This window comes from Pomacea canaliculata, linkage group LG13 (genome assembly GCF_003073045.1).
Source record: "Pomacea canaliculata isolate SZHN2017 linkage group LG13, ASM307304v1, whole genome shotgun sequence".
Classification (NCBI taxonomy): Eukaryota; Metazoa; Mollusca; class Gastropoda; order Architaenioglossa; family Ampullariidae; genus Pomacea; species Pomacea canaliculata.
Window position 1 is genome coordinate 21,957,242 of NC_037602.1, and position 20,637 is coordinate 21,977,878.

Consider the following 20,637-nt stretch of genomic DNA (forward strand, 5'->3'; position numbering starts at 1 on the left):
TGATAATATGTTTCATATTTCTGTAAATATACCAAATATGGTTAGAAATTACCACAATTTTTTGTCAATTCTTTGAAATAGATTCACTTCTAATTTAATGTGAACATTTCTGCTGAGTATCACTGATTATTTTTGTCATCATGCTGTACGTGTATATATGTGCTGCACACTTACAGATCTCTTTAGTCTGCCTCTCAGCCCCTTCCATAAAAATATTCCAGTCTAAAATGGGATTTAAAAACATGATTTAGCAAACTCTTACTTAGTACAAAATACATAAAGTTACTGCTTGAAAGAACTGCCTTTTGCAACATCTTTGTTATTTTGGAAAGAAAACATCTGAAAACACTAAGTATTATATTAAAAATGTTTTCTTCGCACGATGCTTTCACCATTGCTTTGCAAGCTCTCTTTTTCACAAAAGTATTTCTTCTAGAAATCCACAGAGAAAAAAGAGAGACACAAATTGTCTGAAAAATGTATTACTCATTCATAATACCATTTAAGTACACAATGATGCTAAATAATTATGCTTACAAAGTCACATCTATCAGCATATACCCTTCTCAGCACTCAGTTATCTACATTCATACAGCAGAACCATTAAGATGAATCTATGCAATAGACTGCAGGCCTCTATTATCATTTGCATACATGTATTCAGATATCAGATAAACTTGTTTACTTTTTTTGAGTTCAGCATGCTTGCATATGGTTGCAGTTTCATCTGAGGACAACATTTTTAAAATTATTCTTAAATTCTTATGCTTAAAGACCACCCCCTCAAAAGATTCAATAAAAATAATTCAAACATTAGATGTAGAGTTCTTCTCATTCTGAAATATGTCATACAAAATAAGAAAGCATCTGCAGAGTAAAATACAGTATAACAGGATGAAAGACATGTAACTAGGTCAATTGAAGCTACATAAAACTGCTCCAACGACTGAACGTTTCACTGTCTTAAATGCTGCAAGCAAAGCAAGCAGTGCAATCAAGATTCTTTCCTCCTGAAAATCAAACTTTTTCTTGATATTGCTCAGTTGAGTCTTCTCACATTGAAAATTTTACAGCTGTTTAGTTCACAAAATTTACTCTTACAGGTGTTTAACATCATCCAAGTCCTTTAACAGCAAGACACAGTTAATGCAGATTACTTACATGCTGTATTCAAGTATGTGTTCACCTCCACCCATGTTTCTCCACAGAAAGACAGTTACCTAAGTGCTGTATTTTAATATGTAATGTACAGATGGTACTAGTGGCCATACCTGAGTCAAATTACAGCAGTGACCAGCCTGGTGAGTATTTATACTGAGCAAGTAAACTCTGATAGATGAAAAAATGGAAGAGTGCCTCAGATGAACCAAACTGCACTTTTATTGACGTGGGAGAAAATGTGAACATAAGGCTAGAAGCAACATGGTGGCCTAGCTCGTTCTTCACAAGATAACAGATAAGAAAAAAAATGGACTCATGACCAAGACAATTATCTTCATGATGGTGCAACAGTCTGATTTCATAGGGTGTAGATTATTCAAAGATATCTGGAGTTAAAAGAAACTTTAAACAAAATGTTAAGAGAATTACAAAGGCACATTATAAATAAATGCTATTAAAACATTTGATGTGTTTTAAATAGAAGATGCAAATCAAAACACTGTTGATAATGAAAGGGTTATCATAAGGAAATAATCTGGCAGTGCATAACCATCATCATAATTACCATCATCATCATATGACTTGTCAAAATGTACGGAATCATTGCAACGCTATTTTGTGATGAGGGGTTTAACACAAGTCTTCAGCAGACTCCCACTAATGGAAACCATCTAGGAAACTATATCCAAACACAAAAGCTCTATGCACACAGAGAGGCAAAGGTCAACTAGTTTTAGTCTCCTGTCACTCCACCCAGACAATCAGTTGTATTGTGTAAGGCTCTAAATGCAACGCCTCACCACCACTTTCCACATCTGCCAGTGTGGGCTGACAAAGGATGTCTAGGGTGTAATGAGCTGGGCCAGCAAGTTTGTGTGTAAAATGCAGGGAATTGATGCCATGGTGGTCATGTAGGGCGAAGACACCATCATCGTTGCCCTTGACAATAGAATAATGGACATTGTGCTTGAGGGCTGCAAGTGATGGGATAACTTTGATGATGCGTGTCTTTGGACGAGTCAGTTTGTGATTGACATACAAGATGAAGGTGCCATTGTTACTGGGGTTATACAGTCTTCCCATCTCTCTAGCCATGGTGCTATTTGCATGTTGTTTCTGTGGACATATAAATGTCGATAAACAAGAAGCTATTACAAAAATCACAACAAAATCGTCTACAAGCATATTATAAAAAAACTATGGATTTTTAGACTGTAACAGTGATTAGTGAATAGGGACGTAAGCATAACTGTAAAAGTGGGTTTTGGTTAGGCTGGAAGATTTCATTTATAGCAGCTTGCTTGTGATCTGAATATCTAAGGAAAGGCCTTGACATTCAAGACATGGTTTTTTCTTTATCAGTAAAATGAAATTATTTTGAGGAAAGTGCAACTTTAACAACTTGTCAAGAATTAGAGACAAACTTACATAATGTCGCCGTTGAAGCTGGGTGGGATCTGCACTACGCCTGGTTCGCACAATTTCTCCCACTGTCATTCCAACTTCTGCAGTACTGCGTTTGGTGAAGACCTTAAGCATTCCCTCAATACCATCCTCTTCTCCATCTTCTATCTTAATAACACTGCGCTTAGAACGACGTGTGAGAGGCAGTTCTCCAAAGTCATGATCACAGTGGTAGCAACCTTCTCCACTGGGCAGCTGACCATTGGATGGTCCAGGTTCATGAGGCAGCTGAATGCCTGGTGGGTATTGAGTTATTGACGGGTTGCTGGCCATGCAGTGCCTGTCACAGAGAGCAGTCACCTTTGTGTTGGCTATACCTTGTATCACTTTCCTATAATGACTGCATGTGTATGTACATTTTCTACAGGCTGGTTGGCTTATTGAGTCGGAAAGTTCTTCCACCTTAGTGGGGAGGAAGAGGGAGGGGGAAGGAAACTGGAGTACCCGGGGGAAAAAACCTCTGATGCCCTGCCCTGCAAACAGATGTTACATACAGAGAGTGTCCTAACATGAGATCTCAACCCTGAGCCACTCAATGCAGTGGTGACAAATGAATGCCTTAACCACTACACTACCGGGCGCCCCAGACTTTTGTTTCATACTTATACCACTTTGCTTTAATGTCTGCAAGTATACATATATTTATGTTGTGAATTCATCGATTCAAAAAAAATAATTATCTAAATTCCTTGAGGAAGGATAATATATTTTCAAGACAACTTAGCAACATAATTTTACATAACCTTCATAACTTATTAATACAGAAAAATTGAATTAAATCTACAGTCAGGTATCCTTATCCAACTATCCCTTTTTTTTAAAAAAAATACTACTTATCTCCCTTGAGGATCATGTCATTGCCCAAGTTTCTATGGACTCTGTTTTAATAAAGTTTGGTCTATAGCAGACCTGGGCAAAGGCCGGCCCGCCTCCTGTCACTGACCGGCCCGCCCGCTGGCCCGCCCGCCAGTATATATACTATATATACAGTATTGGGTAAAACTGAGTTAACTATATTAGTCCGGCCCTCTAAAACCATTTCAATTTCTCATGCGGCCCGTTGGGAAAATTAATTGCCCACCCCTGGTCTATAGCAATCTAGCTTTTATTTGTAAAACTATGGACAGCCTGTTCACTGACGTTTGTCATGAATATACTGAATGATACCAATTTATAAAAGTTTTCAACTTCAAGCAGGCCTGTAGTTGAGATAGTATTCTGAAATCTGGCCAACAGACCAGCTTAAGGTCATTTTGATGGTGACTGAATGAAAATCTTCTTAGAAGCAATTATAAATCATGGTGAAGCACATACACATCATGTTACAAGCCATCATTTTAGGTGCAGAAGCTATAATCTCTTACAGTCAGCTGTTATTGTGTTATCACACTTACCCCTGGCCCACTGGTATATAGCCAGGAGGGCAACCACACTGAAAGCCAGGACCACTGGATGTTGGTGAGCATCCAAACAGACAAGGATTGCCTCCACAAGCATTCTGGTCTGCAACAGTAGCAAAACTGACAAACTGACAGGACTGTACTTTGGAAGCCCTTGCTCTCAATAGTCTAACAGTGGATCCTCGCAATATTTTATCATATGCTTGATCTTAGGTGTACTCCAAATGTGGTCATCACATTCCCTGCTTGGTCCTTATGATCTACAGTGATCCCCAGTGTTATAAAGCAGATCTCTGCACTGTGCACACCTATAGTTTATATAATGCAATACCATGTCAAAAACTGCTACATGTTTTTTGCTCTCTTTATATTCTCTTTAACATAAATTTCTAGCATTCAGTTGCAGTAAGATGTGAGAAACAACAATAATAACAATAATAATAATACTAATTGAATTTGCAAAGTGCATTTCCCATATGGAAGGAAGATCAATGTACTTCACATGAACCACTACAAATAAACTGACAAGCAAATACACAAGAAACATAAACATCAGTAAACAGATGACACCATGACAATAAAAAAAAGAAATTAAAAACCCGTGGGTGAATTTTTGAGGAGTGGAACAGTACTCTTGATTATGCAAGATAGATTTCTTGCGTTTTGATGGGTTGATGGTATTAAAGGGCTTTAGGCCAGATTTGAAGGCTTTCAATGTAGACACACAATGAAGAGAAAAAAAGAATTCTAAACATTAAGGACTGAGAAGGAAAAGAAATGTCTGCAAAATTTCTCCTATCTGCTGCTTGGCACAGGGTGGACAACGCAACACAAGCAAACCAAAGACACTGGCAGTAACGCATCAGTAGATCAGACAGGTAAATGCTGGTTCAAGGCTGTAAAGACAATGGTAGCACAGTGTGGCAACCTTGTAATCAGTAAAAGCTCAAACTGGCAGAGAGTGAAGCTCATGGAGGAGGGGTGTAGCATGGTCCACTTTTTGCTTCAGAAAGACAATTATAAGCAGCATTATTTGAGCCCTTTAAAGTTTGTACAAAAGGTGGTTAGAAAAATTAATAAAATAGACATTAACAGTTATCTAGTTGGGACAACACAAAAGCAAACATGAAACTAACAGAAAGGGTCAGATATGACTGATGCTGTGAACCTCATGAAGGACAAAAATGCAATCTAAATTTGAGATAAAACTGGTCTCATGACCTAGCTAATGATTTGTGATTAAATACTATCTACATCTTCCTGAAGTTTAGAATTTGTATCAGTCTTGGTAATAATCTTTTATCAGAATAATTTTTTCAGTCCAACACACGCCATGACACCAGCACTATGACAACTTATACTAACCAACACAAGACATTAAATTCAGATCAAAGTTGTGTCCTCCACCGCACTGGCAGTCGTAGCTTCCTCGTGTGTTGATACATAATGCCAAACCACATACTGCACCACTAGAAGCCGAACATTCATTCTCATCTGCATATAACATAATAAAACAAACTATTAGTATTCCCACTGTCATTTTTTACACAACAAATACTAGTCTTGAACTCACTATCACAGCAGGGAAGTAAAAAAAATACCATCATTATTGTTTCCCACAGATAGCATAGTAAGCAATAGTGTAAACTCTGCTTCACTTTCATATATCATAAAACTATTGGCAAACTCTATTGTATAAACACATCCAGGCAATACCACTGGTATAAGTACTGTTGTCTACAATAACACTTATTGTCAACTATGTATATACTGCATAACATATTTCGGCAATCTCACTATTTCCACACTATACAATGATCAATACAGATTCTGTCATCTCGAGGCAGCTGGCTTCGTGTATATTTCATGCGCCTGCTGCATGGTAGTCTGATTTCATACAACTTTGGTGTCATCATTAAAACCTGTAGGTTTTTTCCTTTGACACTGCAATGTGAGTGTGAGGAAAAAAGAAAAAAACACCACTTACCAATGCAGGTACCAAAGTGCTCAGAGAAACCAGGCAAGCAAAGGCAGTGAAAACTGCCCACAGTATTCTCACACTCTCCTTCACATTTGCCATCAGTACACTCATCTAGATCTGGAAAGACCAAAGATGAAACAGAGAACACAGTATTAACTATTACTCTTACCATACTAGTGCTATAGTCCTTAACAATTACAAAGATATCAAAATATATACATGCTTGTATTTTACACATTTCTGTTAGTCTCAGATTTGCTTCAAGGAATACAATATCCTTAAAATCAGTGATATAATGATTCAGCAAAATAGAAAAAGTAGATACATTTAAGACAGCAAACCTACCAATGCATTTAGTACCAGTTGAATCACGCCTGTACCCTCGAGGACACATGCACTCAAAGCTACCAGCAGTGTTGCGACAAGTGCCTACTGGACCACACAGGTCAGAGGTCTCCGCACACTCATCAATATCTGAAAGACATAAAAGACAGAGGGCTGTGCAACATAACAGGTGTGTGTATACTCATCAGTATGTGTAAGAAATAAAAGTAACAGCACATTGTCACCAACTCTACCATTTTTATGACTTTTGTAACATTATCATTTTCAGCAATTACATCATAAGACAAGAATTAATTTGCCATTTGCTTGGGAATATATCGGTAACAATTTTCAGGTCACACTAATTTTCTTTAAAGGACAATTAATCAAATGTTTGATCAAAAGGTGCAATGTCATTTTAGCAGAGTCAAGCCACACTTCTAGTTACCTTGACAGTGACCTCTTGGCCCCTTCTTGAAACCTTCCTGGCAGCCACACTCAAAACTACCTGGTGTGTTAATGCACGTGTGAGGACAGTTGTGGCGCATGGTAGTGCACTCATCCAGATCTAAAGCATTTCACAATAAGGATGGTTTGTAGCACCAACTCTCCACAAAAAGTCGATTATTTTCTCCTCAAAAGCCTGAGCTTGATGTATAAAGCATACAAATTTCGCACAAACTACCAATTCAACATACAAAATACTTATACTGTTAAAAAAGAACTAACAACTGACTTTTCAGTCCATTTATTGCAACAGGCTTAGATTCTGCTTTAAAGCTTTTATTTTTGTCCTCATAATAATTCTAAAGAAATGCTTTGCTGCATATCTGCAACATTTTTTTGTGATCCCGCAAATAATTAGTACATCTCTTCTAGGCAAATAACTGTTCCTTACCCCTACAAGTGCGCTGATCCATGTTAAGGACATAACCAGGTGGGCATCCACATACATAACTACCAACTGTGTTGGAACAGGTGAATTCGCATACCTTTGGAGTCTGCTCACACTCGTCAGCGTCTACAACAATGTATGCATAGGTAAATATGTTGAATATTTATTGTGCACAATAGCTATTAACTATATCTGAGATATTCAGAAAACACAAGATTCATATCTCATCAAGACAAGACAAAGCCAATGAGTCCTACCAATGCATCTCTTCCCAGACTGATCAGTTTTGTATCCTTTGTTGCAGACGCAACGATAGGATCCCATAGTATTGAGACATCGGCCATTCTCACAGGCACCTGGCATGCTAGAACATTCATCGATGTCTGCAAAAAAAAAAAAGAGCAATAATTCACACTTTCAAGTTAGCTGCAATTTCCTGAACAGCACGGTGCCTTGGAGAAGTTGGAGACAAGTGTCACAAAATTTATGGTGTTCACTGTTATAATAAGACTGAGTTATATACCTTGTCCTTCAGGGGTAAGTCCTGGTCCCATAGGGCAAAGCAAATTAAAAGCAGCTGAAACACAAAAAGACAAGTTAGTAATCAGGCAGGAAAGTGAAGGCTCTTATGATGAAAGCTTATAATTTATTCTATTAAAATACTGATCTCCTCAACCCAAGTTTGGCCCATGACTTTCTTCTTCTATGCATTCCTACCTCACAGTATGATCTGTGAAGTCCTGCACACAGATTGATGACCATCTAGCATGCAAATAATATAGCTAAAGATGTATGTTGCATGTGCAATAGCGAGGTTATAAATGCAAATTGTGAAAACCATGCCCAGCAAATTTCCATAAGCTATCTAAAATGCTACAAAATTAAGCACTTGAATTCTTGGCTTTTTCCCTTCTTTATATATGCCCACCTAAATATTGAGAAATGAAAGTTTCATAAATTCTTTAAGTTTTGGTCTCTCACTTCCTACACACTTTCTTTAACTCAATAATATTGAAATGTTAAAACAAAATGATACGCTTACAAGAAAATAGTGTAGGTAACAGGCAAAACTAGGCTATAGACTTACAGGAAGACAATGGTGGGCAACGTTCACATGATCTACCCCAGGCTGCTGCTAATGAACAACAGCAATCAGCTTTGGTCAGAAGAGCCAGATTGGGAGACTGCACACATCTCCCACTAGTCAGTTCCAAAAAGCAGTAGTCCATACGTCGGTCTGTGAACATTGCCACAAGTACAGCTGACAATGGCTTGACTTTTTCTTGTGCACTTAATTGTTTTTAAAGTAATCATCAAACTTCTTTCCTCCACAAATTATATATAGTGTTTAAACTAATGGAAGTAAACTTGCTAATCCCTGTCCTCTTCCCTTCAAAACAAAAAGGAACATGTACACATACAGCTACAGAACTTTCTGAAGAGAATGTCACTTCAGGAAACTAGAAAAAAGTAAGAGATGACGTGACTCACCAGTGCATGCCTTTCCATCACTGGTAACTTGATAGCCAGGATTACAATCACATCGATACCCACCCTGTGTATTGTAACAACGCCCATTACGACAGACTCCTGGCAGTGTTCGGCACTCATCAACATCTGCAAACCACGTTTGTGAAAAAATAAATCTCTAAATTATTAATACCAAAAATATCAAATATCAATCACCCATCTTCTGAATTAAGGTGTATGCATCAAAAAAGCTTTGTCAGGATATGATTGTATTTTGCAAAGTGTTGATGGAGGTCTGCTATCTGTAGTTTCAGAATGAGCCATGTCTTAATTCATCAAAAGAACATTTTTACAGCATTTTTAAGGGTCAGTTTTCTAGCATTTTTCATTTACTCGAAATACTTTGACATTATCCTCTAGTTGCAGGTTTTATTTTGAGATGCTATTCCAGCCTGCAAAAGTAGTGGGCCCCACTACACACACAAGTGGGGCCCAGTACTACTAACCCACTACTTTTGCAGGCTGGGATATATGTTAATAAAGACCATTGTCTGTGCAGACATGCTGTTTACCTACTTGCTTTTTCAATTACATAAGCCATAATTAATTTGAACAGAAAGTAAATATTTTTGTTCTTTTGATGATACCATGATTTTCTACTTTATCTGAGATCAAGTTTCATCTGTCGCTAATGAGATTTTACAAAGTTTTGCAACAACATCAATGAATAGTGTAGATACTCACCAATACACTCATCTGCTCCACGCTGAACATAGCCTTCAGGGCAAACACACAGAAAAGATCCCACGGTGTTCTTGCAAGCATATTTGCACAAGTTGGCTGGAGTGGCACATTCATCAACATCTGAACAAATTAAAGAATATGAGACAATAGTTAATTGCCCTTTTAAAAGTTTTGGTAAAGCATGACATCTATGGCAAACATAATACTCAAAATATTCCTTTTTGGGGATAACAATGATCAAAGTGCACATATTCAAGAAGCCTGAAAAATAAGCAGTTTCCATTTTGGGGTAGAAGTATCATGGGTTTTCTTTTTATTGTGCACTGACACAAGTAGTTACCAAAATAACTGTACAAAAAGACTAATTGGTCTCCAGGTGGCTATCTAAATCCTTGCAAATGTAACCAGACTGACTATGTTCCTCGCAAGGGCTAATGCTGTGGCCCCTAGCGCCAAATCAGTCCGTTTCTCTTTGGTGTTCCAGGGAAGAGAACGGAAGTTCCCAAGGAGAATTTTTCCACTAAAATTCTAGCTCTCAATTGTCAGGTGCCTTGTCTAATCTCTACCTTGTATTGTGTTCTTGTTTCCCATCCACTACACACCCACACTCAGCCGACCTTGCAATCTACAAAAAACCTGCTTTTTCCCAGACAAAAGTGCCTTTTCTGCGGTGTGTCATTCAATTCCACAGATCTTCATGTGTGTTCTCTGCTGTGTCACAACTACATGGACACCATAAATCTTTCATCTATTTTTAAACACAAGGTCATAAGTACGACATGCTAGCATTCGTTTGGACTAACATGCTCACAAAAGTAGATAAGTTCAAAGACATAGATTTACATAGATTGACATAATTTACACATACGACTACTATATTTACTCTAACCTACCTACCTAAAACCTAGCAGTTCCCTGGGGTGAGGAAAAAGGGGGTTTGAGTGACGTGAGTCACTTTCCAGCAGGACCAAAGCACCTTGCACCAAATTGGTACTTCTTTCATACTCAGAGTGGTCTTACTTCAAGGGAATGGTTGAGTGACATGAGCCGCTTTCCAGTTGGACAAAAGCACCTTGCAGCAAATTGTACTCTTGTACTCAGAGTTGTCAGAACTGAAGTTTACATAGAAGATGGAGGCTGAGTGACACGAGCCGCTTTCCAGCAGGACCAAAATACCTTGCAGCAAAATGGTATTTTCTAGCTAGTACTCAGAGGGATGGTTTGAGTGACAAGAGTCTCTTTCCAGCGGGACCCATAGCACCTTGCGGCAGAATGATGCTTCTCATGTACTCAGAACCAAAGTCTTACTGCTTTTCTAAGCAGAACCAGCTGCCTTTCAGTAAACAGGTGCAAGCACTGACTTTTGCCTTCTACTTATACTGGACAGTTTGGGTTGTCGTCCGTCTTGCACTGTGCCGCTTGCGCAGCCAGTGATGGGGTGGAAAAGGGTGCGGAGTGGAGGGAACAAGCACTGTCAGCAGTACACACTGCTCTAAACAAGCGCTTCCCGCTACACAAAAAATATTTAGACTTATTTAAAAGGAAACACTTCACAACTAGTGGACGTCTAGTACCTTCAAATTGGATTTGATCACCTTGAAATGACTTCAGAATGCATCAGTTAATAAAACTACTAAAATAATCTATACTACCTTCGCAGTGCATTTGGTCCTCTGCAATCTTGTAGCCCATTGGGCAGATACATCGGAATGTGCCAAGCATGTTGAAGCAGCGGAATGCACACTGGTTAGCCCCAGTCTCACATTCATCAACATCTGAAAATAAAAAAAACTATTTTAATTGACCCTCTAAATTATTGCCAGACGGGAAACTGGCAACTTAACCGCCAAGATCAAAAGCATTCCCCAAGTCTTGTCCCAGTACTGTTTGTGCATTGGCTGGATAAGATACTTTAATCAGATATTGGTTATTACACTTCTCTCCAACCCAGCAGCAAATACATCATCTATAGCAAAAGCAGGTTACACTTAAGTCACAGTAAACCACAGGTTCCCAGCAAACACACAAGCGTGGCCGAATCTTGCTTGTTTGCTGGGTTATAGCTACAACACACACAGTTTCTGACCTTGACAAGTCTTCTCTAAGCCAGGCTCAAATCCAGGGCTGCAGTAGCATTCAAAAGAGCCTTCTGTGTTAGCACACGTGCCATTTCCACAGACCCCAAGGTCATGGCACTCATCAGAATCTACAAAAGGAAAATGACAATCTGTGTTATATAGTAAATGCCATTAGGTCAAAATCGATGGCTGAACAGATGCTCCCATATTAAAACCAGATGACTTATGCGTGCCACTGATGTTCAGAAACAGCATAAGTAAGCAATGCTGATGAACATGAAGTGAAAAAGCTTGATCATCCTTTCAAAATGAAATTAAGGCCTAAAGCTGTCTGTTTTTAAACAACCATAGACATTAAAAGCAGCACACAAATACTTTAACTAAAACACATATTTACACACAGAAATAAATTATTAGTGAGAAATACCCACACATATTCAGGGTGTGGCAAGAATCTGCTTAAGGTTCTTTGCAGAAGATTAACCTTTAAGTTTCACAGTGTTTTTTAAAAGCAGCCATAATGTCCACTTACCCACACAGTTTGTGCCACTAGCATCCAGGTGATAACCAGGTGCACACTCACATCTGAAGGAGCCGTCTGTGTTGACACAGATTCCATTTTTGCAGATGCCAGGATGTATGACGCACTCATTTACATCTATCACCCAAAGAAAATATTTGAAACTTTTCCCACAGTGCAAAAGCAAGAAGACTACTGCATGCTCTCTTCTTTTTTGCATTCCAGCAACAATATCCAAAAATGTAACCGCCACATGCAAAACAATTAATACATGAGACTCGTGTCACACAAAAACAACACCTTTCTTAATCCCAAAACTCATTCATTGTAATACCAAAATGTCTTTTGTAGGTAGCTTTTGTCTTTGTACTGAAGAAATGTGATACAAGGACAGTGGAATACAGGCAGACTGACAAGTTTCAGCACATGCATACTCTGACGCTATAAAAGAACGTCAGACTTTGAATCTGTTAAAGTGGTGGGGGGATTAATGTTTCGCCGTGCCAGCAACTATGGCTATATTACGGCAAGGCAGCCAGCCCTGTAAACAGATGCCACTTGCAGAATCTGTTAAGGGGCAAGAGACAAACTTCCATCAAAGAAAACTAATGCATACCAAAATTGTAGTACAGGAAGCAAGACACAAGGTCAACTAACCTCCCACAACTCCACCAGGCATGACCACAACATAGCCAAAGCCCTCAGGGCACAGGTATGGGAAGCCAGCTGCAAGGAAGAGGTACTAATTAGCGCCTCAATTACCTCAATATTAGTTATGAACTTGCTCTTATTTTAACTTCTTGCTTTGTCATGTAGGCCTTTGGATAACTATTTGCTATTTATGTGCACACACCCTTAAGACACCTACAACATTTGTCTCTGTTACCTTTGATCAAGGACATTCTGCATTCTGCTCTGATCATTGCACAGCATCAGAGAACTGTTTTTGTTTCTCCACAGGATCATTGATACATGATAGGCAAAATGTATTTATATTCAAGCTAAATGATCTCTTTATACACCTGCAATTTGCCTCTGGTTCCTCTATGACTCAACCACATAGGAGTGTAAACACACATTATTAGCAATAATATCAGCACATCTCAAAAACAGCAAGTGCACCTTACACAGAACTTATACTTATAATAGGCTGAATTAATTACCATTTATACCTCAATGCACTAAAACAAAAGTACTCACCATCTCCTGGTTTTGGACAAGGACGACACTCACGTCCCACCACAAACCCCAACCCACTGGTGCAGCAGCACTCAGCTCGAGTCAGGTTTCCTGGAAAAGGGTCTAAGCACCGGCCAGATTCATACTGACGGAAGCACACCCCATGTCTCATATCTGGAAATTTCAAATTAAAAATGATGTCATGGTTGTACTGATGGCATATGTCATTTTCTCAAGAAGACATGTCAAAATAATTACAGAAAAGTTTTTAAGGAATAAGTTTTGTAGTCCACCCTTTTACTTTATATCAGATTTATTTTCAAATTCTGTCACTTCATGCATATTCAAAATGTTGCCACTATAAACCATGTTTGTTTTCAAACATTGCCACTATACGTTATGTTTACACTATGTAAAACATAACTTACTGTAGAACAAGATAACAATCTGTTGTGTGTTGTGTGGGGATGGAGGGGGGTAAAGGAATGTTGTCCAATCAATTAGTGAACATTTTCTAACGCAAGCCACAACAACAAAAAAAAAAAAAAAAATTACCAAGACAAGCTTTTCCATCAGATGTAAGCATGAATCCAGATGGACAGGTACAGATGTGGCCTCCTTCAGTGTTCTCACATCGCCCATTAAAGCAGACACCCTCAACTTCCAAACACTCATTGATATCTGTGTTCAAGAGAATGCAGAATAAACTTCAGCCTACATCAAAACATTCATTGATCTTTTTGAGAATGCATATATGTACCCATGTATTCCCATGCATGTGTGTGTGTGTGCATGGATGATTTATGGATATGCCCGCTTGTGAGTGAAGTCTCATAGAGAATTTGATCAATATACTCCAATCTATTAAGAGCACATATGTGCAGTTGGTAAACTTTATCCAATCTGTTCACGCATAAATACTGTTGCTCTTTCTCTGACACACACATATACACTTTGTCTTAGGTGTATGCTCACACACATATTCTCTCTCATGTGTATACACACACACCCTCCTCACATTCCATTAATATGCAAACAGGCAAGCATGCAGCTGCTGTATGCTAGGTACAGTAATGCATGGCATACAAAGTGTTCAGTCTATGACAACCATAAACATTAAAAGCTTTTCTCAAGCCCAACTTACCAACACACTCATCTTGGTGGCGAGACAGACGATAGCCATTTCTACACTGACATAAATATGATCCTTCAACATTCTGACACATACCACGCTTGCAGATGTCTGGAGTTTCAAAGCACTCATCAACATCTGGAAAAATAATGGATTACTTAATGACTGAAGTGCAAACAAAGACTGAAGATATTTAAGTTTGTTAAGCTGGGCTGCAACATCACTTTTGGATAAACATTTCAACTCTAATTTGCTTGGTCATCATAAAACTTATTACTTTATAAAACTTCCCTCAAGTAAATGCTAATACTAACCACAGATTCACTTATGACACTATGCTCCCCTAAACTCTAGTTTTATGTAGCAGGGTTAGATGTGATTCTTCCCCCAGTCTCTCCACAACTGTGTGGGTTCTAGATGTTTTAATCCGACGCAGTCGATATTTCTGGCAGTGGCGACCTTGATCTCACATACTTGATATACCCCTCGGGTGGGTCACTTTTATCAGCACTATTTCCCGCAAGCATCAGCACTTTTCCTGCATGCATGCAAAACTTTTTCGCCCAGCACTTTTTCCCGCAAGCATCAGGCACTTTTTCCCGCATGCATCCATGAAAGATGAGCTCTGTTCATTTATATGCTAGCACTACGTACAGTGCTCTGTTCAAGCATGGGGCAGTATTAACACAGCACTGTACAACATTTGAATATACACATAGAGTAACATTATGATCTAATGTCAGAATTCATTCTGATGTTTATGCTTCAGCTGCCATTTATACAATAAGAGCCTAAAAAATAGATAAAACTAAGAAATAAAGAGAATGAAGTTGTCACATTACCAATACAGTTGTTTGTAGCTGACAGAGTGTAGCCACGCTGGCACTGACATGTAAAGCTACCCTGGGTGTTGATACAACGGCCATTTTCACAAACACCAACGACTGTCCTGCACTCATCAATGTCTGCCAAAATAATTGTCAAAAATCAAACTCACTCTTTTAATCAATTTCTGTGAAATTATTTTTATTTATTTATGCACTGCCTTTAAATAGAAATAGCTTAAATGTTTCTCAGATTTACCTAATAGTAATCATCAAAAATAAAAACGAAAAGAGTGCACCTACATGTGTGTGTGTTTGTGTGAGTTAGAGAGAGAGAGAAATAATAAGCATAAAATAATAAGCATGAAAAAATAGCTGTGTCAATTTTGCCCCGCCAAGTAACTCTAAATCTTCAATTACTTTATGACTTAGTACGTTAATAATTTTATGAAAAATCTGACATTTTCAATATTGTCAAAACATAGACATTTTAATACAAGAACCATATTACACACATATGAAAAAATGTGTACATGTGTGCTCACATAAAGACAGACTCATGTGCAAATACAGTACGTGGCTTCATGTATATTGTACAACTTGACTTAAGACTATGAAGGCTTGCCTTGTGATCAAACCTGGCAGCAGCAGGAGATGAGCATGCAGTTGCTACGAATAAAGATTAAAGACTTTATGGCTGTGCTCAAGACTGTTTCCATTAAGTGAGTGTCAGCATATGCTGTGTGGTAGTTTAGACCAGTTAAATGATTAATTAACTATTACTACATGATGTTAAAATATCAGACGTTAATTAACAGGCACAAAAATTACCCATGCACTCTCCTGTGTCTGTAAGTTTGAAACCAGGATTACAGTGACAGCGGTAAGCACCATCCATGTTGTCACAGCTGCCATTCCTGCACAGCCCAGGCCGCATAATACACTCATCCATATCTGCAACAAAAGAAATCAATCACAACTCTAATAATAATAATAAACTAAGTGTTCGCTTGTATAGTGCCTTATCCTGGCCTGTGGACAGCTCAAGGTGCTTCACAAATGACAGAAGGTGCAGAAGGTGACGTGATGTCAAAATAAGGTGACAACAAAATGTCGGTGTTCAGCGGACTGCGTCCTCCACACCACAGGGCAGTGTCCACATACAGCACAAACAACAATCCGCAGTCCAAATATCAAAATATCATACAAGCCACAATACACTCCATAGCAAATGCAGCAAATCCAACAGACTGAAACGACGAATGAGTCCAGCACACGCAAACTTTACACAGAATAAAGCTAAAGTCGTCTACAGTTGAATGCTGTCCAGTCTTATAAGATAAATCTCAGTAAAACTTTCTTTACAAAGGCATGAAGAAATGGGGCCCTAACTAGTACAGTGCTATAGTTTCATAAAAAACTTACATTCATTTTTCAAACCATAAATATGTAAAAATAACAACAGCCTCACTATCAAAGCACAGCTTATCACTCAATAGGCAAGAATCATGTTCAATATCAAGAATTCACTCCAAACGCTAACAAGACGGAAGATACTTAAAGCCAGAAATACACATGTCTATCTGCTGTACTCATTTAAATTTGTCTTTAAGATTTGTCCTGTTGATATTAAAAAATTCATGACATAGTACGTATTCCAAATATTTGCTTTGTGTAAAGACTGTAGAGATTTAACAAAGGTACAAGCTGAAGGCCATGGTATTATGAGCTCACCAATGCACATTGTCCTGTCTGGAGAGAGGTGATAGCCTGGACGACAAATACAGCTGAAGCTTCCCTGAAGGTTCCTACATTCGCCATGCAGGCAGATGTCAGATCTTTCACTACACTCATTTACATCTGTTCCAACACCACAATAATGTCATATTGATTTTCCATTGCCAGAAGCTAAATACAAAGTATTTCAAACTGCATTTCTGAGACCAAGAGATGAAAACAGATGATACACAAAGTCAAAGGTAAGACTTGAAAGATTATGAATATTCTGTAATCAGCCAAGTTGATAACCTTCACAGCGCCTGCCATCAGGGCGGATTCTGTAGCCATCAGGACAGTCACAGGTAAAGCTGCCAGGCATGTTGAGACACTGAGCATTCCCAATACAGGGGCTTGGAAGCCGCTGACACTCATCCTCATCTGCAAACAGACACATTTGCAACATGCACAATGCTGTATTGCACAAACTTTATCAAACAGGCCAGCATTACATTTGTGACATGCACTGTGTTGTATTGCACAAATTACATCAAAATGCGGCAGATTTTGTCCTCTCTGTGTAAGAACAGATTACAAAGATGTGAATACTTGTCAGCTACATCTAGGTGTATTATGTGTGAACACACAGGCATGCATGCATGTGCATGTGTGAATGCATATAGATACACTTTTTTCCTAAACTTGTCTTCATTGACTTGGGACGTGGAGAAAACTGGAACAATGGGTTATATCCCATTGATCTATGACAATACAAGTGAATAGTGAGTTGGCAGTATGTGATGCATACTAGTCTAATACATTTCAAGGAATTGAAAAAGGCATGAGGCATACTTACCATCACAAGACTGAGTGATGGCATTGTACACAAAACCTGTGAAGCACCGACATCGGAAACTCCCTGGAGTGTCAATGCACTGGCCATTCCGACACAGGTCTTGATTGACATCACACTCATTAACATCTGTTAGACACAACATACCTTGCCCTGAACATTATCTGAGCAGACATCAAGGTCAATATAGTCTTTTGTCAAAAATATTTGTGAAATAGGGAAATATTTAAGAAAATATAAAGAACTGAGCTATTTGAAAGTTTGTTAGTTTACCATGGATTACTATGAAGGGTAAAACGTACCATACACAGTAACAGGACCTTCTTCACAAAGCTCCCTAAAGGCACCTGAAAGGCAAAAGCAAAAAAAAAAAAAAAAAAAAACTGTTGTAATGATAATAGCCACTTTAGCAAATGTTATCAAAAAAAGAAATGAGATCTAGCTTGAATCATTATAATACAGAACAATTACATAACACCCTTTCATTGAACATACTCATTGCAATTTTCAATGCTAAAACAGAGACATGCTAGGCATGTGAGCACCACTCTATATATGTAAACCTGCATGCATGTTCACACACACGATGAGGGTGAAGGAAACCAGATTACCCAGAGAAACTGACTGATGATCAGCCTGTCAAAAGGTGTCGCATCCAGAGAAAGGGATGTTGCAGCAGACATTCCAGCATATTAGACATGTTTTACTGTGCTGCTAGGCAGCGGAACTCTCTTTCACATTACATTCGTCACTCGGACTCCAAGGCTACATTCACAAGTTCTCTGTAAACACATCTGTTCACAAAGTACTATGCCTGAAATACTATTCTTAAGTCCCTGGTAATACTGTCTATCACGTAACAACTCCATCTTAGACTGTTTATAGTATTTACATCCCTTCATACCTTCATCCATTGCTTTATGTTCTACTCTTGTACCTCATCTTTATGTTGTTCCGTGTGCCTATACGTACCTCACTGTCCACTGGTTGTTATCTCTCATTTATCATTATATATTGATCTGCACAGACAGTGTGATCTGTCTTGGTCGTGATGTTGCGCATTGTAAGTTCCCATTATTTAAGGTGATCAGATGTCCCGATTTAGGCGGGACTGTTGCCTTTGACTGCATGACCCACCTGCTCATAAAATGTCCTGGTGGGATGCCCAATGTCCCTCTGTCATCTAAAACGCCAATCAATGTTCCGCATCAATGCCTTTGGTTTTGCCTTTTGCCTATTGCCATTTGATTAATAATTTCAATTTTGTCTCCTGGTTTACCGCCTTTCAGTGTTTCCTCCCCCCCTCTCCCATTTTTTGCTTTCTTCAGTGCTCTTTGCTGGTGACAACACCATGATCGGCACGTGTCCTGCTTTCACTCCCGAAATGTTTGGTCACCTAACATTATTATTATTGTTTACGGGATGTTACCCAGAAAGAAAATAAAATCCTGCAGAACTCAATAGCCAACAAAACTATGTCTGAAGGACTATTTTTAGTCTTTAAAAAAGTTGACATGGCTGAAAGACAAGAAGTACATACGTGATCCACGGACAGGACAAGGGTCACAGCCCAATCCCCATGCAACACCAAAAAGACAGCAGCAGTGGAAGTGAGAGACATCCATGATGACAGCATCTTCAGGCTCACAGATCAGATGGTATGGTGGCAAGCTGGTGTTGGTGAAGCTCCGATAACAGCGGCTCTTTCGCATGTCTGTCAAATGCAATGAAGGGCACATGAGAATAGTCAAGCTGTTAAACAGATATCACTTAGTCTTCAAATGCTCATTTTTCTTTTTAATTAGAATTAATATGATTTTTTCATTATGCTTCATGATATCAATTTAATATTTAGATAATTTAGAATGGTCTGTAAAGTTTTTGTTAAAAAGAAGTTCTGTAAAGAAAACAAACAATTTCTTCTTCACTGAACTGCAAAAATTTGCAAATTCTATGGTTTTTGTAATCTGTAAGAAAGACTCACCCATGCAAGTTACACCATCTGGCATCATAATATGTCCATCAGGACAAAGACAACTGAAATTGCCATCCTTGTTGATGCAGGTGCCAATGCCACAGCGGAATGGGTCAACCCGACACTCGTCAATATCTGGTGATTTCCATTTTAAATAATGTCACCATTCCCAGCACTCTTCCAGAGGAACAAGCTTATTAGCTTTTATTTAGAAGTGGTACTAAAATGCTATGACAGCTGTATTTACTAGAAGTTATGCTTTTGTAAAACAAAGTTATTATCTATCACCTGAAGACATCTGCATACTTTATGTAAACTAGTAGTAGTAGTAAAATAGTAAAGGTTGTCCCTTAACCTTTTTAGGTTGTTGGGGAATGAAACATGACTTTTCTTGAGGCCAGCTTTATGTGAAGGCAGTGCCCATCTCTCTCTAGCTACCTTACCATCCCCAACCCATTATGAAATCAGGTACTCATTTCCAACAGCTGGCTTGACCAGGGGAAGTTTGCTGTACCACACAGGTATAGAACTGGCATGCCTCTTGGTTCAAACGCCAGTGTTTTATCTTTGTCCCCATTATTCTTAGTACATCCTGTTCTCATAACATTCATACCTATCTTTTCTGTTATAAAAGATTCTTGAATTTAATTCATATGTCACCATGACTTTTATTTAGTCTTCTGTAAATAATAGAGAAAGTAACACATAACAACTGCACAAACAACCAGAAAAAATAATGTTCCTTAACATAGGTCAAAAACAAGAGAGCACTCAGTTGTGAAGAACTTACCAATACAGCGATGATTTGTGTCGTCTAGTTCATAACCAGGGGGACAGCGGCACACATAAGACCCAAATGTATTCTGACACTCGCCTCCTTCACACATACCGGCCACTTCTGCACACTCGTTAATGTCTGCA

General features: G+C 38.6%; 1 protein-coding gene across 1 annotated transcript in view; it reads right to left on the reverse strand.

The window, feature by feature from the left end:
- Window positions 1-464: 464 nt before the first annotated feature.
- Window positions 465-20,637, reverse strand: part of LOC112554080 (fibrillin-2-like) — a 61,592-nt gene continuing 41,419 nt past the window's right edge. Inside the window, 29 exon segments of the mRNA XM_025221673.1 lie at window positions 465-2,277; window positions 2,590-2,905; window positions 4,020-4,128; window positions 5,391-5,519; window positions 6,013-6,123; window positions 6,352-6,480; window positions 6,779-6,898; window positions 7,229-7,351; window positions 7,483-7,608; window positions 7,749-7,802; window positions 8,313-8,462; window positions 8,717-8,842; window positions 9,440-9,559; window positions 11,092-11,214; window positions 11,526-11,645; window positions 12,050-12,175; window positions 12,695-12,763; window positions 13,238-13,390; window positions 13,772-13,897; window positions 14,361-14,486; window positions 15,191-15,313; window positions 16,004-16,126; window positions 16,907-17,032; window positions 17,201-17,329; window positions 17,745-17,870; window positions 18,044-18,088; window positions 19,282-19,455; window positions 19,726-19,851; window positions 20,507-20,632. Of these exon segments, the coding sequence (XP_025077458.1) occupies window positions 1,906-2,277; window positions 2,590-2,905; window positions 4,020-4,128; window positions 5,391-5,519; window positions 6,013-6,123; window positions 6,352-6,480; window positions 6,779-6,898; window positions 7,229-7,351; window positions 7,483-7,608; window positions 7,749-7,802; window positions 8,313-8,462; window positions 8,717-8,842; window positions 9,440-9,559; window positions 11,092-11,214; window positions 11,526-11,645; window positions 12,050-12,175; window positions 12,695-12,763; window positions 13,238-13,390; window positions 13,772-13,897; window positions 14,361-14,486; window positions 15,191-15,313; window positions 16,004-16,126; window positions 16,907-17,032; window positions 17,201-17,329; window positions 17,745-17,870; window positions 18,044-18,088; window positions 19,282-19,455; window positions 19,726-19,851; window positions 20,507-20,632 (3,926 nt within the window). The 3' untranslated portion in view covers window positions 465-1,905.